Source organism: Falco peregrinus, chromosome 5, assembly GCF_023634155.1.
Source record: "Falco peregrinus isolate bFalPer1 chromosome 5, bFalPer1.pri, whole genome shotgun sequence".
NCBI classification, from domain to species: domain Eukaryota; kingdom Metazoa; phylum Chordata; class Aves; order Falconiformes; family Falconidae; genus Falco; species Falco peregrinus.
Window position 1 is genome coordinate 72,340,137 of NC_073725.1, and position 25,528 is coordinate 72,365,664.

General features: G+C 40.8%; 1 protein-coding gene and 1 long non-coding RNA gene across 3 annotated transcripts in view; one reads left to right on the forward strand and one right to left on the reverse strand.

The window, feature by feature from the left end:
- EMP2 (epithelial membrane protein 2) lies at positions 1-23,178 on the forward strand. Its single transcript, XM_055805999.1, has 5 exons — positions 1-250; positions 15,937-16,048; positions 18,219-18,312; positions 19,673-19,819; positions 20,407-23,178. Exons 2-5 carry the CDS (start codon positions 15,971-15,973, stop codon positions 20,589-20,591), a joined length of 504 nt encoding a protein of 167 aa, XP_055661974.1. The 5' UTR covers positions 1-250; positions 15,937-15,970; the 3' UTR covers positions 20,592-23,178.
- The window catches only part of LOC129784587 (uncharacterized), a 22,221-nt gene continuing 6,395 nt past the window's right edge, over positions 9,703-25,528 (reverse strand). Inside the window, exon 5 of one of the 2 annotated variants that reach the window (XR_008747477.1) lies at positions 9,703-14,646. This is a non-coding gene — a long non-coding RNA (uncharacterized LOC129784587). Of the gene's footprint in view, positions 14,647-24,711; positions 24,828-25,528 lie in introns of those variants that run through there. The other variant, XR_008747478.1, reaches the window with a different exon arrangement.

Here is a 25,528-nt window from a genome sequence, read left to right on the forward strand (position 1 = left end):
CGGGCGGGGAAAAGTTTCTGCCGTGCTCGCCCCGTCCCTCCCTCTCGCCCCGCACACACACACAGGCTCGCACGCACACCTCTGCCCGCGCAGGCGGCGGAGGGGCACTCTTGAAAATTATTTTCTTTCCACACCCAGTTCGCTTCTGACATCACTGCTGCAGGAGGGCGGGCGGGAGGCACCCGCCGCCGCCGCCGCCAGACGGTCGCAGCCCGCGCGGAGTGCTGCCCGCCGGCCCCGCGCCGCGCCCGTGAGTAGCCTGGGCCGGGCGGGGGGCGCGGGGCTGCGCGGGGCGGGGGCGCCGCCGGCGGCGCGGGTGGCTGAGCCAGGCGGGGGGGGAGAGGCCGCCAGAAGTGTGTGTGTGCGCGTGTGTGTGTCAGTAAAAATCAAGGTATTTGTTTACTAGGAAACAAGTTTTATTTCGGCACGTCGGCGGCCGCTGCGCCGGGCAGCCTGTCGGGGGAGGCGGGCTCGCTCTGACGCCAGCCGGGTGGGCTGCTGCCCCAGCCCCGGCCCCGGCCCTGCTCCCCGCTCACCGGCCCCGCTCCCGGTTCGCGGCCCCGCTCCCCGGCGGCGCGACCCGCGCAGAGCGCCGGGCGCCGGGACAGGGCGGGAAAACCGGGCTCTCGCAAGTGACCGAAGGGCTGGGCCAAGCCGGCAGAAAGTTCGCTGTCTCCGCAGGACAGCTCTGTTTTCCCTTTTTTTTTTTTTTTTTTTTTTTTTATGTACACTAAGTGGAGTTTGGTGTACTACAATAACGTTTGGTTGATTTTGGCAACTACCCCCTCCAGTGGAAGGAAAATACACTCATGTATAATTCAGTGCAGATTTTGCATTACGAAGTTTTTGCCAGCGTTAAACGTTTTTCCACTTGAGTCAAACTACAGTTTTAATAAGCCAGTCTGTCTTTCTCACTGCTGTTTTTTGGGGGTTTTCTCTATCTGTAATGACCAACTTATACATGGGAGGTTATGTGCCAGCTACCAGACAAGCAGCTTTCAGTACCATGGGTTGTCTGTAATACGGAGTGTTGAATTTTTGAGGTCAGCTCCTTGTTTGGACATCTCTAGGAAGAATAGTGCACTGCACTCCTCAGCAGGCATACCCGGGGCTTGCTCCTGCTCACAGAACACTGCCACCAAGAAGCCTGCAGTTTGGCCTCTCCTTTGATTTCTTGGCAGAAATGCCTTGTTCACATAGTGCAGAAAGGTCTTCCCCGCCCCTGTACCCCCCCCCCCCCCAACACATGGGAATAATATGTAAATGATCAGTAACTATTGCAGTTGAGCATCTTAGAAGTATCTACTGACTTGGTATGGGGCTGTGAAGAAAGCCACTGAATAGGTGTAAAATACACACTAGATTTTCTTGGAGTTTTCTTGAGAAACTTTGGAAGTAAACAGCTACGGTTAGCTAATTTCTATGAAAAAAAGAACTAGCACTTTCTCTTTAGTTACTTTCAGACTCCGTACGTACAGTGCTGGTATGTTAACTATGTAAAATAAGGCTTCTTGCCTGCCTGAGCAGATGTTTTTTTGTGTCAGATAAAATAGATCTTAATGACTATTCCATCCAGACCTACTCTCTGAGGTTGATTTAGGCTTTGCCATCCAGGCAGGGTAGGGTAGTTCAGGAAAAGAGCTGTGAGGCTGGACTGCCAGGGCTGAGATGGCAGGTGGCTGCAGACACAGACCAGCAGGAGCTCATGCAGATGGTGGTGGGGGAGTACTGGACATCAGTTTCAGTGAGGGGAGAAACGTGAATAGCAGTTTACTGGAGAGTTGGGCTACTTTTTAGTAAGAGTGTGTGACAAATTAAATGCCATGCTAAGGAATGCAGCTGCAATATAGGTACTTACCGCAGCTTATAAAGTCAAAGTGGGAGTGGAAACAAAGGTATATAGAAAACATTCACCAGAACCTGATGTGAGGTTTTTCAGTGTAAGATGTAAGGACTTGACCTTTGCTTCAAGGTTTTTGAAAGAAAGAACTTTTGCTATCCTCTGCATCCCTTTGTGAACTTGTAGAATCAAGTTGGAGAAGAGACTGTTGGGATACCTGGGGGAAGATAATTCTCCATGCTGAATAAAGATCTGTACAGATTTTATTGTCAGCTGCATGGCTGACATAGATGTTACCAGGTCAGCTGTCTGCCCAGCCAGGAAACCAGGAATTATTCTGCTCATAGCCATGAACAGTAACTTAACGTGAAATGCAGTAATTCCATGAAAACTCTTAGGGCATGATCAGCTTCTTATTAGTATGCTCATTTGGGAAGAAAAATGGTCTATTAATACAATTTAAAATAAAAACAACTTACAATCAGTAGACAAGACACTGCTGGTGTTGTATTCTTTATTTGTGGTCTCTGGAAAGAATTCTGTCATAAGCACCCAAACAGTGTTGATTATGCTGTGGGTCTGCCAGTGAGGAAAGACAGCATATTCTGTTTGCTTACAGAGATTTAAAACCTTGTTAATAAAGGAAGTTGTTCAACTGACTGAGCAGGTCAAGGCTTAAGGCTGCTGCAGCGTCATTCTCTTAGACAAAGGTTCTGTCTCAATTCTTAGATGCTATATTGTTTCTGGCCAACATTGCTGAGAAGATATTAACATCTCTACCTTCATCTTATGCCTGCTTTCAGTTAATGCACTCTTCACCCCTTGATTTACGCTTCACAGTTGCCTTGTATCTTACTTCCATTGTCATGGCTTTTCTTTTTTGTCTTGTCTCAAGGTTGTTTCCCATCTTGGGTTTGGTGTTCCTACAATGATTAGAAGGATGTTGTAGTGATGAGTCCCATACGGATATTTAGAGAAGCAAGACCTTCCTTCACTTCCGCTAAACATATTTATTAGTTGTATTCTGTCTCCTTTCATAATGCTGTTTGCCTGTCCATTTAAAAATGAGATCGATGGATGCACAAAGAGACTCTGCCCTTTTCACCTCAGTGGTTTGTGTATAGTTTGGTTTTCCACTTAAACTTCATGTTCTATTTGTGTCTTGAGCATCGTATAAGACATGACACCACCACCTAAATCAGTACAAGAATGTGTTTAATTAAAGAGATAAGTAGGTCGCTGGGGACAAGATCTTCTGTACTGCTTTCTGGCAGAAGACGTACAGGTCCTACTGCCATGTTCCTGTTGGAAGAAAACCCGGCAGAATGAGGCACTCTGTTATACAGGAACTAAAATCCATGAGATGCTTCAGCACAGCCAAATTTGAAAGTAGAAAGGAATGCACAGCTTTTATTGAAATCAGATTGGTCTCAGAGGGAAAGCAGGGGAAACAAGCACAGCACTGAGGAATTCCATTCATGGCACTGTTCAGCATTTATTAGGGTTTAGTTTTGGGTTTTTTTGGATGCTCAAAGCAAACCAGTGATCTTTGCGGTGGGGTCTCAGTTCTTCACTATTTTTGTTGAAAGCTTTACTGTTTTAGAAAGAAGATAATTTTGTAAAATGTAACTCAATATGTCAGGTGATGCTCATGACTTCACTAGGAAGATAAGCATCTCAATTTTTAGAAAATAGATCTTACTGGGTGGGATTGAAGAGAAAGCCTGATGGCCTGAATTCATCCATCAAAGGAATTATTATTTCTTCACTGAATGGGGAAAATGTAATTATGCCTTTTTATTTTTCCTATGAAGTTTCATGGGCAGGTTTAATGGTGATATGTGCATGCCAGGTGAAGCCTCATAATTTGGGTGTGACCTTAAAATACAACCCTCTGGCTGTGTAGAGGTGTTCACAGGAGTCTGTAGGTGGAGCAGAAAGTGGACTGACTCAAACACCCCTTAGAGATGGCTATAGGATATATGTTTATGGTTTACTTCACTGATGTTAAACACTACACTGTGTTTGGAATTGCACAGGCCACAAAGAGCCGAGGTGGGCAGTAGGAACACTCCCTCAGGTGTTTAATGCAGGTGTTAAGTGTCCTGAAATACATCAAAGTTATGGCCTTCTTCCAGGGAGAAAGTGACCTTCCAGAGCACCCAGGCATCTGTGCTGAGATGTGTGTGCTGATGGTGGTCTCTGCAGTCAGGCTGCAGACTCATCAGATCTCTAAGGCTGACAGTTCTCAATCCATAGAGGCAACGAACCAGCTGCTTAATTCAAACGCAGAAACAACCCAAAGTCTAGAGTCTTCAAGGAGAGTCTAATGCATATTGAAGAGAACTGGCTGAGCCTGCCCATTTGTCACGTGCCAGCGTGCTTGACAGGGCCTTTACCTGTCATTGTGGCTTGCACAGAGAGATGGGGCTCTGCAGTGACCCAAGCGCTATATGGGCGGCCAGCCTGCTTGAGGTGGAGCCGCAGGGTAGAGCAAAGTTGACGCAGGTAGTAGCAGGAGGTGACTGGGCTCTGTTTCCGTAGAGCGGCCAGAGCGTAGAAGAGCAGTGCAACTAGTGTGCTCAACTGTGCAATGAAACGAGTGTTAGAAATCCTTCTACCTGAACCAGTAGAGTTCACATGGCAACCTTTAATTATACTTTAATTGCACCAATTACAAATTAGAATGTAAATATTACATTCTGAAGGTAGGCGGAGTATTAAATCCAATCACATGCTACAGTATTGCTGTGAAACAAAATAGTAGTAGTCATGGAAGAGTTCACTCTTTATTTTATAGCCAACTGTTGTACTGTCAAAAGAGATGTATTTTCAAGCTCGTGATAGATGATGTGTAAACTCTGAAATAACTAAACCCAAAAATTTTCAATACAGAGCTAGTCAAAGCCAAATCAAAAGAAGCAGTTTGAAAATTTTACAGCAGTGAATGTAACACATTTAACTGCTAGCAATTTCCATAAAGCATCTGCCAAAGTTAAAACAATATCAGCTTTCATTTCTACTGAATTAAATGCATTGCTTTGAATCTGGAAAGACAGACTTTTTCTGCCTTTGTTTGTTGGTTAATTAGGTAGAACAACATAAATCACTCAAGCTGTTTAGTTGTATCTCGAATAATCTCTGGTTAAGCAGCAATCTGTAGTCAGTAGAGCTCAGGGTCTGAGATTTGCTCTCAGAACTGTTTTAATGCTGCAGGTCTACTTTTTTTTTTCTTTTTTTTTTTCTCTCCTTCTTTTCATTGGATCAGACCGAGAACACATTTAATCTGTCAACCTGATGAAAGGGTCTGGTGTTATACTTGTCTGTCCCTCCCTGCCCTGCCAAGGTATTGAACGGGGACAACCTTGACACCGAGATGTGGCCACACAATGAGTGAGCAGGGGTGAGGCCAGGCCACACCTCAGTTCAGTTATTTGCTTCAGAAGCAGGTTCCCAGGAGGCTTCTCATAGCTTGAATAGCTGATCAGTACACCCCCATGCCATTGTCCCGGCTCCATGAACTGCTGTCTGATAGCCCAAGCCAGAGGCAGGGCTGTGCCAGCAGGCTGCAGAGAGCTCTGTGGTTCCCCAGCACTGCTCAAGTGTTGGGAGGCAATGGTCCTTGGGTCACCCTCAGAGAAGAGGGACAGGCCTTGCTCACTCTTTGTAGCTTTACTGCCCATCTGAGAAATGAGTCCTCCCTTGAAGCTGGATGTGTGTCGCCAGTCCCATGGTTGCCGCTTGTAATACTGCACTGTACAGATTAACAGTCGGCATGGCTCCCAGCATTGCCTCAAGTCTCTGAAAGACAGGAGAGAATTCAGCAGAATGCCAAGGGCATGGGTGTTATGCAGAGGCATGTTACAAAACGTACAGAGACCTCAGAGAAACTGCTGGGATAGCTTTCGCAGGAGTGCAGAACTGGAGGAACCTCTCAAGTCACCAAGTCTGCCCTGCTAGCACAATTGCTGGGTCACATAATCCCTTTTTGTGGAGGTGGGTCTTTTTTTTCCTGTGGCGTGGTGATTTTAAGGTTGTTCCAGAACCTGACAGCTCTAAGAATTATAATCTCCATCCTAAATGTGCTCACACCCGATTTATAGCCATTTATTTTCATCTTTAGGTTAAACAGTTTCTTTTTCCTTCCATGTGTTTGCCTTGACCTGCAAGCAAGTATATCCCAAGTTTGTCGTTGAAAATGAAAAAGTCAGAACAAGAAGTTCTGGTCTTGTTTAGCTTAGGAAAACAAGCTTTTAATACTTTTAGACCAGCTTGATTGTTAAGGTTTTAATGTGTACCACAGCTTTGTTTATAGTGAAGTGGTACCTGGTGCACAGAGGATGCATTGAAGGCCTGAAATGATCTGTGCTTTTTTCAACTTCTAAGCATATGATTAAGCTCTACCCATACATACTTCAAGTTACAAACATTTTGTAACGTGAAAGCTGAGAGAATATGTTGCAAGAAACCAGAAAATACAGCATACAAGTAGTTCCTTCTTTCAAATTACTGCTGGGTGTTCTCAAACAATTATGTGCCCTTTGAGAGCTGATGCCTTGAACAGATTGCTGCATGGGGTATCTTTCATTAAAGACCAGTTTTTGACAGCATTTTTTCAAAGGCAAGTGACTCTCAGCATAAAACTGAAGGTGGGCAAGCAGATGGTGGAGGGGACAAGCAAGGACTATGATGGAAATTAGAGGTGAACTGTAACCATTTCAGGTATTACTTAGTAATAAGGCAGCCTACCTTACACTTCTGTGGGTTGTGCTGGGATTTAGAAGCAGACATAAACAGGTTAAATCTGAGATGACGATTACCTAATGTAAAAGCGCAGTTACAAGAAAAAGTGCTTTTGAGATTAAGAAGAATATATAAAGGATACACTTCTGAGGAAGATGCTGGTTTGTGCTGCTAGCGAAATGTCTTTCTGTTGAGCACCCAAAACCCTCTGAAGAGCAGTTTTGAAAAGTTGAAGGCTTAAAGACTATTACTCAAATATGCCTGTAGTCAAGGGTCTGTTGGTGTATGTCGCTGGCTTCTGTACCTGCTAAATTGTCTTCTCAGCATATAGTGGGTGTTAACATTTCTCTTCCAGGTTTTGCTAGAGTATTTGAATATGTCTGTCTTGAATCTTTCAAGCTTGAGACTTTTTTAAGATTTTCAGGTAAGATGTCACAAGGCTCATTTCCCTGTAAGTGCCACTTCCCCAGCCTGTGACAGGGCATTTAGCTTGTGTTTTCCCAAAGGTCCTGCCTGCTTTCTTCTGCTCAGCCTGCCCACAAGGGCTCCGTGTCAGAGTGACTTCCCTCTGCAGGGCACACAGTAGGGCCATAGTGAAAGGAGTGGTAGGGCAAGTCTAAACCCAGTCAGAGCTTGTTTGCAAATAAATGACTGACAGAGTTACAAAAGTGGCAGCAATGCTGGCATCCTTAGGTCAAAACTTTATTAAAAGCATTCCTAAGAAATTACAAACATCAGCTTCTTTGGGTTTCAGTACTCAAAGCTAGCACTTTGCATTTTTGCTGCAGTTTTTTTTTTCTTGTTTCTGTTTGGAAACATATGTATGGGATAGCAGGGTTATAATTTCCCTGACTTTGGAGTTGTGGTTTAATAGCATAGATCTGGTGAGGAGGACAGTGAGAAGGAACGGAGGAAGTCTAGGGAAGATCTGCCAGCCTAACCTGTAAGCAGGGTCTGTTCTGCTTTTGATAAACAGGGTTTCTGAGGAGGAGCTAAGATTTAGTGTTTATGAAATAGATTCAGAAAAAGCTGAAAGGGTGCTTTAGGATCCCCTCACACAAAAGTGGTAGGTAGGCCAAGAACATGAGCTTATTCACTGTAAGTTTACTGTTGTTCGGGCAGGCCCACAGAGTAGCAATGGGATGGACAAACACCTAGCTGCCATAGTAACAAAAGGCTTTATTAAGCTATGGGTACATACTTATATTAATCTTGGTGCACACAACAAGCAGACCTCAGGGCTTTGGATGCAAGGCAAGGTTTTCTGGAAGAAGTTGGGTAAAAGCTAGGTCATACCATAGCTTGCCAGTTTGTCTCCAAGCCCCTGTATTTCACTGTCAACATACAACAAGCTGACCGCTTTAATTGTGCTGGAGGTTGCTGGGCCTTAACAGCCTGCTGCAAGGGCACCAACAGAGATCTGGCAGAATGAGCCTACTTTCATTTTCTGCCGTTGAGTTAAGAAAGCATAAACGTAATTTGAATAGAGCTCTAGAAAATACTGGGAATTACTTTTTTGCTGTATTGATCCCCCCCCCTCCCCCCCCCATTCTTTACAGTAATTGTGTGCAGGGAACATTGTTTCATTTCCTTCTGATTTCCTTGGTTTGTGGTGAAGGACTTTGAAAAGCAGCTGTAAGTGTAAGTGACAAGCTCTTTTCCTTCCACGTAAAATAGGTAGCACAAAAAGCTATGAGCTTGTATGTGTTCTCAATTAACCAGTTGCTCGTAAGCCAAAGAGCTGATGGTGTCTGACAGGACACTTAAACACTTAGCCCTCTTGATTCCAAGTCCGGTGTCAAGCATGAGCCTGAAATCTTATTTCTTGACGAGCGTACATTGTTCTTCATGCTTAGCTTCATACCAGGAAAAAACTGGGTGGGCGCCCACCTGCTGCAACTCTTATTTTGCCCTTCCCTCCTGGGTTCCCACTCAATATTATAGAGGTCTAGTCAGAGCCAGCCAGCACTTCTTGGAGGTTTGCTAGCTGGCTAAAGAGATCACTGACTGAAAGGGGACATATCATTTCTGTATTCACTGTTAGCTCTGTAGTATCTGAGCATGGAACGAGGTCAGCATTTGAATCTATGCCTGACCGTGAAGAATATGTCAGGTGGGGTCCAGTTCTACAGTGTATTTGATCCCCTGAAAACAGAGTATGTGAGCACAAATATGGACTTCCACATCTGTTGGTAGACCTGTAGTTTTAATTACTGAATTACACTTATCAATAAGACTTTAATAAAAGAGAAAACCCATTATCTGTGTAGTTTGTACACCTGTGAGTACCTCACTTCATGCACCAGAGAACTTTCAGTAGGTTTTTCAGGAATTACTGGCAGCAAAACCTTTGTGTGTTGTTTATAAACCTACATGCAGTGTTAGCTTCAAGATTAGCTCTCCTGTCCTATGAAATGTTTAAAGGCTAGTTTAGGAAAGTAAGGCTCCCAAGTCATCATCTAAAATAGAACTAGATTGCTTTAGTTGTATTTTCTTTTCTTTTTCGATACGCATTGATGACACAGGAAAAAATAAGAAAGAAAGGTACAAGGATGTATTTATCTTTTCCAGACTTCTTGCATGATAGAAGGATTCTTCTGTACCTGACATGGAAACGATCCAAATGTGTCCCAGCTGGGGAATGTGCACAGCAACACACAGGGGTGCGCAGAAACACTGAGGACAGTGAGGATGGGCTGCTGTGCTGGGCATGTGCATGAGGCCAGCCCGGCAGCTCGGGCATGTGGCCAGGTTAACCCTGCAGCAACAAAAAATGACAGACAGATGATCCAATGGAAATTACTCAAATGATAGATTAACGTGCAGATACGACAGACACAAGTCAGCTTGGAGAACGCTGAAAGGACAAAGTGTAGAAAGAAAGTATGAGAGTTTGGATATTATCTGCCTCATTTTAAGGAATATCACTCAGTAAATTATATCTTGTAATGTTGGTGTTCCCAACTGTTAAATTAAATCAGGCAGAAGAAATAATGAAATTGGAGTAAGTTGTTTCAACTGGTATAATTATTCTCTTGGTGTTAAATTTCCTGATTTTCTTGTCCTTTATGTTGGTTGATATTTAGGTATTAGAGGATTGTTGAAACCCTCAAAGCTTTTGCTAGTTTGGGAGAAACTCTGCTGTCTGAACTTAATTCACTTTTGGTTCCAGTTCTGAGAATCACACAAGAGAAACAGAGGAGGTTAAAAAACAAAAAAAAAAAAGGGGGAAAAAAAAAGTGAACAGTATCACTCAGGTTCTTATAAACCAGGGGATTTTATGCAAGTTAGAGACAATGGTACAGGCAAAACATGAGCCAACTGCTGAGTTCTCTGTCATGAGACACCACGGGATGTGACACAAGAACACTGAGCAAAATGAAGTTATTATCATGTAAATCCAAACATCAGATGATGCATCACAAGATGACAGACTTCTCATGCCACCAGTATACAAGCTTTCTCTTCTAATTTTACATACACTGACTTAATTATAGCACCAAAGGGCAGAAGAATTGATAATTAAGAAGGCTTGCTTTGATTCGGTTTTACACCAGTGACTTCAAGAAAGTCCAGCTGAATCGAGTGCTTGTTGATGGCCCAAAGACCTGCTGTTCTAGTCGCAATGAAAAAATCTTGGTGCAGAAAGCTGCAGGTATGGTAACTTGTTTAGCAAGATCCTCTACCCCTTCCTTTGGGTGTGTCTTTACAGGACACTGAGTGTGGGTGTTGAGCAGCCTGCACATCTCCAGCCTTGGTCTGTACAGAGCAGGAGCTGTTCTGCAGTGTTTTGGCCATGTTTCTAGGAGTATAAACCAGAATTTTCTGTGTTGAGATTTTCTTTGTACAGGTACTCAGATGAAGATGATAGAAAAAACTGACTTGATTTTAGGAAGTGAGGGCAGCAGACAATGTTGTAGGATAAACTTTAGCCTTCTCAATGCAAATAAGCACAGGGTAAACATGCTGTACTATGTACATCGTTTCTCTGGTTGCAAAAGTCAAGTATGCACAAACATGAAAAATAGCCTGGCAGCAGCGTTTAACTGCATGGAAAGAAATGGAAGCACGGGTTGCGGGAATGAGATCTGGACTGGAAAGAGTGATAACCCTTCTGCTAAGACCTGTCAAAGACAAAGTTTTCCTTTTTGCTTGCTCGGTGTACTAAACAGAAAAAAATCAAATAGGCATGTTTGTACTGTTGGACATTAAAGATAAACTTTATCTTAAAGATAAACTGAGGCTTTTTTTTTTCTTTTTGTGTGGGGATGGGGGGATGTGTGTGCGGAATTTGACATTGGGAGGCAATACAGTTTTGTAATGTGTTTGCTTACTACAATACAGAGATTCTGGGAACCCTGCACTGGATACGTTTTTTGCTGTGCAGTTCTGTGATTGTCGTACTGTTTTAACTTGTAAAAATATACTTGCCTTTGCATGTCTAGATTATAGCAGAGGCCCGTCTTAGCCACCTCTTGTAAAGCACATCAGGCTCTCATAACAAAACTGCTTCCAATAGTCTGCATTACTGAAAAGTTTAAAGATAGGCATGACTGCTGCATTTATCATCCCTGGGCAAAGTAAGGTAGCATTGGAGTATTACTGAGAAAGAGTTCTTCTGCACTAATTGAAAAAACCTTTGTTGTTAATATAACTTTCCTTCTGTTTTCAATGTGTTTTGTGTAACTATCCTGCAACTTAACAGCATTTGTGGGAAACCTTATTACCAGAGCAAATCTGGATGTGTTCAGCAGGATTCTCATAACCTACTCTTTCTGGATTCAGTGGCAGTCTGCGCTTCTAACTCGGCTGTACCTGTACATTTCTGCCTTATGACTTACTTTGTAAAGTGGTATTAAATGCTGAGGCTTTCAACTGAAGACTATAACTCCAAAATCTGTTTTTACTGTCACCTGTGATGAGCAAGGTCAGATTTTGTGTTCTCCTTTGTCAGAGCTTTGCTGGAGATCAGTACAGGGAGCTCCTGAAGTAGCTACAGATTGACAAGAGAGCAGAGCTGGAAGGGGCCTCTGGAGGTCTGTAGTCCAGACCCCTGCTCCAAGCAGGGAGCTAGCTCAAGATGCTCTGGACCTTGTTCCAGTCAAGTTATGAAGATATCCAAGAATGGAGATCCCACAGCCTCTTGGGCCCTGCTCCAGTACTTAATAATGCTCATTGAGTATAATTAATACATTTTTCACAATTGGAATATTCCTTGTTGCAACTTGTGACTGTTGCCTCTAGTCTTTTCATCTTGTACTTCTGAGAAGAGTGGCTCCATCATCTCTATTAAAAGACAACTATAGTGTGTCCAAAAAGCTTTTCGTGTGTGCGCAAAAAACTTATTAAAAGAATTCAAACCACTTCGGGAAATGATGAACAGTATCTGTTGCATCATCCCAGTCTTCCTCCATGCCTAAAGGCAGTGTACTTAAACATCAGAAACACCTTGACTTAAGAGCTTAGTACATACTACTGCAAATGATAGAAAGTAAAAAATTACTCTGCCCAGGAAGCTTTTTTTGATCCGTACAAATATTCTTGCCTATAATCAAGAAACTAAAACAGAAGAGTTGAGTAATGCTTCACTTAAAGAGCAAGACTCCTGTAAGAGCACGAAACCTTTTCATAGCAGCGCATATTAGCACTGATAATAGGGCAGTGCTTCCAAAGCTGCAAAACAGCTATGGGAAAAAATACTACAGAATCCCCTATCACATCACACACTGATACCAAAGTTGTACTTGGAAGAGTCTGATCATTCCTCTGCATCTTCTTAATGTAGTTGTTTGCAGATTCTTGTTCTATGCAACAGTACAAAATACTAGATTCCCAAATTTATGAGAGGTAAAAGTCTATTTTCTGTTTTTATTAAAATCCCCTTTTAAGCAATATTTTCTTATGGCTGCAAAAATTGAATGTAAGAGGTGGTAAAATTGTAATCTAAGCCAAATTGCTGGCTGTTCTGGGGAGCAGAATTAGTTCAGCCTGGTTAAACAGTAGTGCTACCTTATTTGTTCTTGCAGGTACCCTCCATTTCAAAAGAGCGAGGCAAAAGCCACTGCCAGGTGGCAGTCTTGGTTTGACATGTTTCTGCAAGGGTTTCAGCTGTTGCTAAAAGAACCTGAAGAGAGCCCTGAGAAACAGTTAGTGGTGAATAAGAAACAAAGAAGACTGCAGCTAGTGTGCAGAATAGGATGTTACCAAAGTGTTTGGTTAGTCATGAATTATTAAAGTAAGAATTCTGAATGTTAATGCAGTGTTCTCAGAAATTCTCTGTGTGAAAACGTAACTGTGTCCTTCCCTTGCTTATAGAGAGAGGAAAGGTGCTGCCTGCTGCTAGGAGAGGTACCCAGGCAGGCTGTTCTCAGCGGATTGGGGAAGGAAGAGCTTCCAGCTGAGAGAGTGGAAGGATCTTGAGTCTCCAAAATAGACCCTTAGATTACAGCATTGTCTGGAGTGGAGGAGGACTGATTGCTAATAGTCCCCCCTGAGAGATGAAGTCCAGAAGTTCTGCCTTGAGAGGGATGCAGATGCTGTAGGAGCTGCTGCTTCATTGCTGGCTGCATCTTAGAAGAAGGGAGCTGCGCTGTTCCTCCTGGGCACAGTTTAGCTGGGAGCCTCTCCTCCCCTTGTTGCTCCTGGCACAGGCTGTGACGAACCAGAGACACTCCTGCCTGGACTCCATGGAAAGAGAAAGTTGCTAGGACTGACTGAAGCCCACAAATCTTTCTGTGCGCTTCTGGGATTCCCGCTCAGGCATGACAGATTGAGTAACAAGCTCTTGTTGTCTTTATCTGGTATTATTACTTGGAACTGGTCTGTCTCCTTCCTTTCCCCCCAGCGTATTTAATTCCCCGGTCTGCGTATAGTTGTAGCACTGCGTGCACAGAAGTTGTAGCAGCTCACGAAGGGAGCCATTGCCAGCGAGTCAGGAGGAGTATCTAAAAATGGCTGTTACGAAGGTTCTTCAGAACAGAAACATCAGACTGTTCTTACTGTCCTTTTTTTTTTTTTTTTTTTTTTTTTGTAAAGACAAAAAAACCCCAACTCTTTCATTCGATCTTGGCTTTATTTGGGTAAAACATAAGAAGTCTTCTCACCACCAATACATGTTTCTCCATCCTGTTTGAAATGCTTCTGTTTATGGCTGAAAGCAGTAAAACAAAAACATTCACGTGACTGAAGATTAAGTGGATTTTTCTGTGCTGGCAATGGCATGATTTTGCAAGACTGGTTTTAATTAGGCTACATTTTTCTGTCTCTTATTGTATGATGCTTCATGTAATAAGATGAAATTGCATTGTTATTTTTAAAATAATACTGAGTACAATTTGATTCTCCTTATATGGCAGATGACTGTTGCATTATTGTCTGCTTAGATACCATCGGTGCAACACATGAAACTCAGAAAAAAACCCAACCACAAGACAAGAGTGCTGTGTGAAGACTGGTACATTTCACAATGAAAATATTTTGATGTGGCATTATACAAAACCACAAAATATCTTCTTTTCCTTCTTCCTTCCTTTCATTCAAGAAGGCTCGATACAGAGCCATGAATGACATTTCTAGAAGCAGAAGTAGATGCAGAGGATCTTGAGTCATACAGCAGAATCGTCTCTTTGGAGGAAATTACCACTTCTTTGTTGTGGCTGAGAAGGCAAAGTTTAACTGAGAAGATGGGAAGGAGTGAAAACTTGACTAGCTGCTGACCTTCTTTCAGGATTTGACTTAGCTTTCCCATACAGTCATCCCAATTAGATACAGATATAAGGTTATCCAATTAATTTTTATTTCTCAAAAACACTGTAATACTGTTTGGCTTCGTGTTTGTTGTAGCGCTGTACCGCAGTGAAACACTATACTGTGGTGTAGATGCAAAGGATCAGTCTGGAACTTCTGGTCTCTATTCAGTGTGTTTATATGCTTTCTGTTACCATTTTGTCCCAGTTGTGCAGAGCAGTTGTATTTTGGCTTGATGAGAGTGCCAGTGGAGCTGCTTTAAAATGCTGTTAAAGTAGTCCTTTTATCTGTTTCAGTTCTCCATGTGGCTTGTAGTTCTGGTAAATGGCACCAGGGGAGAGAGGGTTAGACATGAAAAAAATCACAGAAGTCTTAAAGAAAATCCTAACTGCTTTTTTCTCTGGATGTTTGCTCTGTTATGTGAATGGGATCATTTGGCATAAGAGATTGTGTTCAAAGCAGAAGTGGAGAAACATGCATTAATGTACTGATAAGTGATAACATGCAGATAATGCTACAGAATGGTGGACGTGATATGCAAAGAAAATACCTGCAAGACTGCAGATTCCGTATAGAATATAGCATATTAATTGGCAAGCCCTTTTACACAACAAGAAGAAAAAGGTAATAGATATACCCAACAACTGTGCATTTCTGTGTATTAGTAACAGTAGTTTTCCCTAACCTATTTGTTATATGCCCACAGATTTCCTGGGGATTTCAGTTCAAATAAACTTTGTGTTTCCTTTGTAAATAAGATTTTTTTCTTTTTCATTTGAGATGTGAAATGGTAATAAATAGGTTAGGTAGGGTATGAAGATGATAGGTAGACTAGAGAGAGTATTAAGTGACATGAAGTAACTAACTGGATTCTTACATGACTAATGGGTTTATTCAGCCCTACCAGTCAGAGCAATATATTGGAGAAAATGGTAGCCCAAAGTCATTCATCAATGGATAAAACTTGTAACTCAATGAACAAAGGACAACCTATATGAAACCTAAGGTACAACATAGCTGTTACTGAATCTCAGAGGTAGTTCTTGGTGCACTTCATTTTGTTCTACAAGCTCCGTTTTGGAATCTGCATTTCTTCCTACTTTGAAAGCATGGTTGAAACAAGACTTTGCTATAGCCAGTGGAAATTCCAGCATCACATGCAAATGAGGCTGTAATTTGAAAACTACTTCTCTAAAAGTAAACAAGAAGGAGTTTTATATCCTTGCTGGAGAGGCACACAGAAAGAAACTTTCCTGTGTGTTTACTCACTGCAACCATCCTACTGGCAGGTTGCAAAATATGCCTCTTGGCTGCATTTCAAGCTGTGATTCATTTTAAAAGCAGTGATGCTAGTTACGTATCACATACAACAAACAGAAAGCTATTATGGTGATGTGAAGTCTGATTAGGTGAAATCTTTTATCTCTGGAGAAAGAATGCCTGCTGTGGACTCAAACTGCGTATAGTGTTCCTAACTCACAGCACCGCGCTCTGAAACGCACTCACGCTGACCTTGACTACTCACAGCCACAGTGAAATAGAGTAATGACAGGTTGATCTGTTGACAGCTTTTAAAGACAGTTCATATATGCTCTTATTTTTAACAGATTTATCTCAAACTAAAGCCTCCACAGATCAAGGATGTTGATTCTTCTGGCTTTCATTATTGTGTTTCACATAACCTCGGCAGCACTGCTGTTCATCTCAACTATTGACAATGTAAGTATAATTTCTTCTCTTTCTCTCTCAAACACACATTTTTTTTTCTTTGCTTCATAAAAATGGAAGTATTCTTCTCCTAGTTGTCTTCAACTTGCTCATTAAAAACACTGAACTTTGTTAGGCACCCTGGTCTCCTTATACCTTTTTGTATCACAAATGCCTTGCTTGAATAGGTATGCTGCTGGTACACATGGATTAAGACTATACAAGTACATGCCATGCATTTGTATGACATCATGTTATAAGCCCATGTTGTGCAGCTAATCTCCCCTGTGAGGTACTCGGCCAGGGAGTATGTAGAGGTATACTTGGTTCAGCTAGATATGAGGGAAAGGGTGGGGGGGATCTGTCGTCTCTTTGTGGTGAATGTATGAAGCCAAATAGCTTGTGACTGATGCATGGGGGTAATTTCAGTCAAGGTATGCTTTGCCTCAGGAATGGTTGTCCAAGATGCTCACTTAAATCATGAAAGAGACACCATGAATTTTTTAGTTTCCATTTGGGTGAAGCGGTTTCAGCACAAAGTTTTAAAATAATTTATGTTACACTCTTTTCAAATTTCCTTTTCGTTTTTGTGACCAGAAAGAATTTACCTCCCAGATTTACACCTAGCCCTTAAATGATTTTTCCTCTTTCCAAAAAGTCCACTGTCATGATTGGTACTCTTACCGGTGCACTGGGAGTCTTTCTGTCTCTTAAGAGTTTCAGTGTATGTGCAGGCTTTTAGGGTTAAAAGAATTTTCTGCTGAAAATACTTTACTGTACTCAGTGAAGCTGGTGTGAATCCCATAATCTTTTCCAAGACTGTGTTCCAACTGAAATGATATATTACCCATAACTTTTTGTTGCAAAATTGTACAAACGCAGATGTTATCTTTCAGTCAGCTGGTTGATTTGTTCTGTTGAAGGAGGTTATTAATTGAGCACTGAAGCAGGTTGTCTTACCCTTTCTTTTGAATAGTTAGAAAGCTAGGTCAGTGGACAAAGCAACTTATTCTTAGTTCAGTTCTGATACATACAAAAAAAATTGTTATAGAAATAAAACCCCATGCATTCTGCTTTGTGTCATTAGTTACCTTTAAACAATTATGAACTTAAACTGTGTAAGCACTTTCTATTAGATTTTATCCTCTTCAGAGGCTTTTTATAGTCATGAAAATAAATAGTGCTCAGAGCTGAAAAATAGTATACTGAACTTGGACTGCAAAATGCAAATGAGTGGCATGCAAAGAAAGTAATGCTTTTTCTTAGAACACTTACTAATACACTTACGTCTATTAAAATATTTTATAGTTTTTACTGCAGTATTGTTTTCAGAGCTGCGCGGTAAACTGTGAGGTTTCTGAAATGCCTATTTAAACAGCAGATACTATTAGGAATCATATTTAAAAGTCTTATTTTTCCAACTCTAGTCAAAACAAGGGCCTGGGTAGCTATCAGAATGGGAATAGGTTTCCTGAGGAAATGCCACTTGTGTGGAGTGCTTGGCATTTCCCAGGCTACTGTAAAAATCTGTTCAAACATTTAGTTCCATTTTGTGTTACATGTTAAAACATCAAAATAGAACTACCACAGAAGGATCTTAAGTTGTCGCTAGCCACTTCCAGTCAGATGCCACAGAGTACATACTGCATTTGCACATTGACAGCACAGCTACATTAAGTTGGGACTGATTCAATTCAGTGTCAGGAACCAGAAAATTTATAGAGGGTTTCTGTTTCATAGATGTATACCCTGCTATTTCCAGCAAATTTAAAAATGCTGTGCCTTTAAAGAGTTGTGCATCCTAAGCAGGGTCTGGATGAACAAAGCAGATCTCATCTAGGTATCTTAAGGAGTGAGTAATCACTGACTATCCAAAATTTCTGCCCAAACAGTGGAAAATCCCTTGTGCTTTGGGGTGTTTAAGATTGCCATCTATTCCCTTTTCTACTTTACACAGGTCTAAAATGAAAGTGATAGGTGAATAATGAATGATACACCCTTCATTCCAAAATTCCATTAGATCTCACATTTAGTTTCAGAGTTAAGTATCAAAAATGAACAGAAATTTGTTCCAGCTGATGCGTCTGATCAGGATACACTGGTACAAAGGAGCTTTGTGGGTGTTTTTTGTTGTGGTTTGGGTTTTTTCTCCCTGTAAGAGCCCTTTACTTTTATTTCACAGGCCTGGTGGGTAGGAGATAATTTTTCTACAGATGTCTGGAGAATCTGTGACATGAATACTAGCACCTGTGTGGCTATTACTGACCAATTCCAGGGTGAGTGTCTCTCTGTGCCCATGTCTTGGTTCCTTTAGCAGGAGATCTGGTGAAATCGCTATGAAATTTGCAGGGGCAATAATACATTTGTTCAAAAATCTGCATGCTGCAACTGCTCAGGACTTCTGGCAACTTTAATACTGGCTTTTCATTTGGAAAAGCAAACTCTTCCAACAGTTTCTGTTAGAGAAAGACAGAGGAAACTGTCAAGTGCACTTGAAAACCCAGTGCAAGAGACTAAACACAAACTAATAATGAGTGATAAAGAATTCTTAAAAAACCAGATCTGGTAAAACCAGTGAAGTTATCCAAAAGTGTGGCTAAAGTGATAGGATTTGCCTCAGAATTTAACTTTAACTTTCAAAGAAGAACCTAAAAATACTGGCTGTGTAGAATAGGGGGGAAAGTGGAAGAAAGTCAGAATACAAGAGGACTTAATATAAAGCACAGCCCAAACTCCTGCTTTACAAAAAATAAAAAAAATCCAAAATGTTACATTTACTTTATTTCTACACTTTCTATCTTTGTGTATATTAAAGAGGTAGATGACTTGAAGAGCCACGTACCCACAAAGTGACTTTGCTTTCCAAGCATCAGGTTGTTTTAGGGCATTTCAGTGCTGCAGTGAGATGATCCATTACGCACAGGCATATCTAAGCTAACATGAGTTTAATGAATTTGCATTTGATGTCTGTATTACTATGCATTCCTTGAAATTAGGTACCCAAACGAGCTAGATTATAAGTAGCTCAGGTGTGTCTGCTGTTCACAGACCGACTATCTGCAGTGTAGCTACGCTAGAGGAGAGGTGCCCTAAGGAGCTTACCTGTGTGGCTTAGCTTGTCTGTGTCATTGCAGCAAAGTTACACAGAGCAACTAGATGTAGTTACAAATTTAATTGGAAACTTTAGCTCCTAGTTATAGGGAAGTATTTGACAGGGTGCAAAACCTGAATCAAAGGAATCTTCTGTGCCGAGTGTGGATATCCTGTCTGGTTACATCTTCCTGGACAGAGCTGTCTCAGGTCTGGTGAGAGGCTCGGGTCTGCTTTGTAAGCCGTTTGGGACACCTGGCAGTTTCACTGTGCTCTTAGTACGTTCATGGTAGCAGAGGATGTGGTGTGGGAGAAATAGTTTCTTCAGTATTTTTATTCAGTTTTATGAAAAGCTTGTAAAAATCCTTAAACCATGGGCGGTATTAACGCCAAGGAAGCACAGGAGAACCACCCTAGGCAATGCACGCACAGCTGGTTTGCTGTATCCGCTGAACTCCTGCTTTACATAACATAGCTCTGCCCCTCTGCAGGAGTAGGCAAAGAGAGAAACCATATTTTTAATCAAGGCTGTTTTTGTTTTTGCAGAATATCAATCAATTCAGGCTGTTCAGGCCACCATGATCCTATCTACTATTTTCTGTTGTGTGGCATTTCTGGTTTTCATTCTTCAACTCTTCCGTCTAAAGCAAGGAGAAAGATTTGTGCTAACCTCTATTATCCAGCTTCTGTCATGTGAGTGATTTTTCAACACTTGTGACTTTAATGTTGTTTACATTAAAGTATGAAAGGGAAGGGGAAAAACGTTTCCAAAAGAATGAGCTGCATGAGAAATTTGTAGGGCTCTTGAGGCCAGAGCTTATCCTTCGTATTTGTTTAAACAGTGAACTTCTCTATTCTGTACTATTTAGGCAGTTAAACCATGGATGACATCACTGCTCAGAGTAAAGTCATTTAAACTTTAAAGGGAAAGATTCTGAGATTCTGAACTTGAACAGATTAAATAACTCTGTAATCGTTACAGGCAGTAACAGTATTCCCTTAACTTTTTGTTAGTCTTTAAAACTATCCAGGTGTGCAGAATTATTTTGTGTTTGCTGCAAATGACATAAATAAACAGCAGCACTTCAGATTTAGTCCATTCCAAAGAAAGTGAAAATGTGTCCTGAAATGCTGCCAGGTTACTCTGAGGATGGAAAATGAGTGTCTGCAGAAAAAGGACATTGGTGGAAGCAGCTGACACAAGAGAGACAGTGAATAGTTGCAATGTACATTGATAATATTTTGAGATGCTAAACTTTACTATTTTCTTCCTCCTCCAGGTCTGTGTGTTATGATTGCAGCTTCCATTTACACAGATAGGCATGAAGAACTGCACAAGAACAATCAATATAGCACTGAAGTTTCTAAAGGCCAGTATGGCTATTCCTTCGTCTTAGCCTGGATTGCATTTGCCTTTACTCTGATCAGTGGTGTTATGTACCTAGTATTAAGGAAGCGTAAATAAATGTCAGCAGCTAGTTATTTCTTTCCCTACAGTACAAAACCAAATTCCAGTAACCATTTTGTACATAATCATTTACATGGTTTTGTAGTAAAGGTATTGTTTCTCTAAAAATGTACTGTGTTCTTGATATGAAACAGAATAAAAAAAAAATAAATCCGGCAGGTTTAATGGAATGCCTGGCACCTACAGGTCAGGGGTCTGAGCAGGACAGAGCCAAGATGTTTCTTTTACATATTTCATCATCATAAATGGTTTTCCCTTTACTAGACATTAACAGTTTGTTCCTGGCCTCTAGCAGATTACAAATAAAGCCCATGCAAATCAGTTTGTAAGCAGTATGCTAACTATATTCCTGGACCAGATGTATCCCTTTGGAACGGGTTTAAATATGGGGGAGTGAAAAATGAGGCCCAGATCACAGTGAAAAAGCAAACAATTGTAAAAGCCAAAGCTGCACTTGGTGTGCCTGTTTTGGCAGAGGGCTGATGTCCTGCTCTTCATAATGTGCAGTACATGTCATCAAGCTTTTATTAAAGCCACTTGCTTTGCAAGAGTAAACAACTCCTTTTTGTACTCCAGCAAGTGATTCTCTTGATTCCTTTCACATTTAATTTAAGCATACAGAGCCTTTGGCAGGAGAATTTACCAGTAAATCCACTGCACAACGTGGGACCAGAACAGTCTGAGCAGTAAGAAATATCCCACGCAAGTCCTATATCCCTTTACTTTTGCATTGTGCATAGACTTTCTGGAAGGAAGAAAAGGGGTGGTGGTGGAAAGCATTACTTTGCCTACATCTGCAAATTCCTAAGCAAATTAGTGATCAAGTAATGCCAAATTTTGGTTTTTACAGCCAAACTCAACATGCTTATTACACAGGGCTTTTATTATACCGTGATTTCATGGTTAATACATCATTTACAAAAGCATTCCCCGAGACTGCCCACTAGGAAATTGCCCTTTAAAAAATTCATTCTAAATTCCTTTGTGGATTTCACTTGAACTAAACACTCCTACTAAATAAATCAGAGTGCAGTCGCTGTGCTTACGAATTCCGGGATTTTTTTTTTGGGACAAAATGACTTGGTGATTTTTATTTTTCAATAATTTTGTGAGATAAGACTGTACTGTAATACCAGGCTTAACTGCTCAGCCACTACTGGCTTTGCCTGATGCTGGTGTCGGAGCTGGGAGGTCAGTGTGGAGAACGAATGAAATGGCTTTTTCTGGTTAGTCGCAGCTTTGATGCTTAGATACAGATTTGACTTCTTAAACGCACTAACCATTTATTTATTTCTGTATATTCACTACAGCTGGCCCAATACACAGGCAATAAAAGAGTGAATAGTTTTAAACGAGGTCTTACACTTCATGTAGAACAAATTTGTTATTACAAAGTAGTTTAGCTTTACTAAAGTCGATACTGCGTTATACATCTGCTGATGGTCTGACCCATTCCTTCAGATAATTTATCCTTGATTTCTCACACAGTACAAGTTCAGGTGCACCGCTGTATAGGAAATGCCTCCAACATGAGTAATAGGTCATATAGTTCCCCCTCCATGCATTGAACATCTTAAAATGCTTTGGCATGTACTACTTGTCTTTTGGGAGTGAAGAAAGCCCAACACAACTGTTAAGAAATTAGACGAGTAAGCAGGACAGCATGTTAGAAGTTGTAATCATAGTAAACCCCCAAATCAGTCTGAGCAAAATGCATTCTCACCAGTCCAGCATGATGCTAATATTTTGCCAGGTTTTTTCTCTTAGTGGGAATGCTCTGCATTTCAAGAATTATTACCCTACTTTTTAAAAAAGTGTTTCTACAGTTTGCTGAATACATTCCAGATTTAAAACCTGGATTTTGCTAGCAAGCAGAATTTGTCTTAAACAAGCAGATGCAGATTTAAGGTTGAAAGTAGATAAGAGTATTAGCTAGGCATTTTGCTAGTTCTATTCAAACATGAAGTAGTAAGGGAAATTCTTAAGCAAATAGAGATTAATAGTATCTTATATCTAGAAGACAGTCCTGTAAAATTCTAAGTTAAGCTGTTGTGCCACTGACTTAAAGAAATGCTTCTTCAGTTTTTTGCCTGGATAATGTTCGGGTCATTTATAGAGCAAATATTTAAAATAAAGATGTATATATACATGAACACACAGCTTAATTCCACAGTACAAGCTCTGTTCCTTTAATTAGAAGTGGAAAGCACGCACACCACCGTGTACAAACAGCGGCATGCACATGGTACCACATAGAACAGATGGGAATGTTCTGTCTACCAAGAAAACAAATGCCAAACCAGTGTGAACTAGAGTTTTAACAGGACAAACATATTTTAGGATATTCTTTCTACCTGATATGCCTTTAAAATATACCATTTTTTTATGCTCTCTATATTCTGAAACTGTACATGAAAATAAAGTTAAAAGCAATTCTTGTACTGTAATAGCAAGCTCAATACATTTAGCAATCTGACCTTGTCTTTAAGCTTGGGCTATACTTACACAATGTTGGATGAGAAATAGTTGAGTATTTGTATGAACAGGTAAAATTAAATTCTTCTTGCCTGTACTAGAACCACAAGCTGGTTATTTTTGTCCTTTGTTGAAGACTTCCCAGGGTAAGCAGAGTAAGTATCAGTGTATTGAGCATCTAAGTGTATGGTGTCAGAAGAATAGCTACTGAGTAATGCAAGATCCACAGATGCTCTGAGAAGTAGTTTACTTGTAAGTTGGTGGATTTTTTCATCATTTGCAGAATGAGCTGTGTATTTAAGATTAGGCAGAGTGCCTTGACCATGTGAGAAAATAGGCCAGTTCTGTATCTGCTCTGGTCCAGCCTTCAGGTTTGCACTGAGATGATAACAACACAGATGGGTTTGTACAGATTGATCCGAAACAACACCCCCAACTCCTCAGGAACAGTTACCCAAGCCCCATAAAACTTCTGCCTTCTATTTATAGTGAACAAAAGGGAAAAGTCCAAACTATTAAAATATTCACTAGCAGCTGTGAATCTACCTGACATTTTTTACCCAGCAAGTAAGCATCTGAAAGGAAGTACAGGAAACAATGATGGAAAAAAAATCTAGAATATTTATGTCAATTAGTTTTTCTTTTTCAAAAAACATGTATTTTTTTAAATGTATTCCATCCAGGACAAGAGAAAATGAAGTTCTGCACTACCTTGCTATGAGATATCTTGTGAAAAAAACCCCAAAGAACCAACATTGTAGGTGATAGAAACTGTGCTGTTTAGGCATTAACTATGTTTTTACCCGAGTTATACCAACTATTAATTTTAAAGAGCTCTTAATGGCTTCAAAATAAGGGAGGGACTACAGCAGTAGTGTCTTATCTTGAGTGTTGTGGAAGCTTGTGCCATTTAGCTAGACACAAAACAAAAGAATTCTTCCTGTGATTTCTAAAAAAGAGTAAGACGAGCCACTACCTTTCCAAACACTGAAGAGAGCTAAGATCCCTAAAACGGTTCATCAATGCCACTGAAATAAAGACCGTAATGAAGCTTAAAATTTTATTATATTTTTCATTTCTTTGTATGTGCAATAATCCTTTCTGGATTAATCAGATGAAAGAAAGTGAAATGTGGAAGTAAATTGGTTGTCAAAACAAGACTTCCATTTTCAAGGCTGTAGAAACAAGCTTACAGAATTTAATGGAGTGAAGTTCGTAACAGACTAACAAGTAGGAAACACAAGGAAATGAACACTGTCTGCTGTATAAACAATGCTCTGACAAGGAACTCGCTGCAAGTAACAACTATATTGTTATTGTACTTAATAGTGGAACAACAGTGACCACTTAAGGTAGTCTGGGTCTCCTAAAGAGTTTTAAAAACAGTTATAGATTCTATATCATAAAATGGTCTGTAACATCCACACACATCTTTTCATTGAATGACAAAGCAGAGCTTTGAGATGATAACCTGTGATAACCAGCAAGCCACTGAAAGTGGCAAAGCCTTTATTTTGCCTATTTTCTTCCAGTGGGATGCAGAAGCGTTATTGAGGTTTTCCCAGGACAGATGTAAGTGATAACTGTGCCGGGAAGCACACTTGGGTCAACTTCTGTGAGGGTCTGGGACAGTGCAGCCCCTTAGGGATTTTGCACATAAGCCACTTCTCATTTCAGGACCCTGGGGAGGGTCTTTGGATTCTGCAGCAAGCTCTGGGCAGGGAGGGCTCCTTGGCAGTGAGGGAATTGCTTTAAAATCTAGGCACCAAGACAAAACCAGTGTTATTTAAACAGCGATTACAAGTAAGCCAGTTACACTACTTATTCATATGAACTTCGCTTTGTATAAATATATAAACTTCTGAATTGTTACCGTCTGTAGAGTTTCCAAACTAACAGAAGTGTCACAGGTGACCTGATGTTCATGTATTAATACTCAGCATGTTGCAGACAATTGGTTTCTACCTGTCCAGTAAAATTTTCCCCAAAGTAGAAGATGCAGGCTCGTAATAACAATTTAGAACAACATCTTGTGTGTTACCAAAAGGAGTTCTGAAGAGGTTACCATTACATCTAGAGTGATGTTTGTTTACTTTGGATCATTACTGCACTAACCTAACTGAATTTCTAGATGTGGGGGTTTTTTGTGTTCTGGGTTTTTTTCCTCCTTAATAAATTTAGCCAAAAAGCCACAAACCTGTGCATGTACTTGGTTACTTAGCTTTAAACAGGTGTACATTGCACAGATGAGTAAAACTGCAGGTGCCTTCATGAAATTCAACTGCTATAATAAATTTCAACAGATATGAAACAATCCTGATAATATCTGAACTATATCATGTGGTGCAGATTTTGATCTACTTTACTGCTTCTTCTTGGAGAAGAAAGCTGGTGTTCTTTTTCCCCTTCAAAAAACCTCCAAAAAGTTAAATTCTCTTTCTAAAAAAGTAATAAAAAAG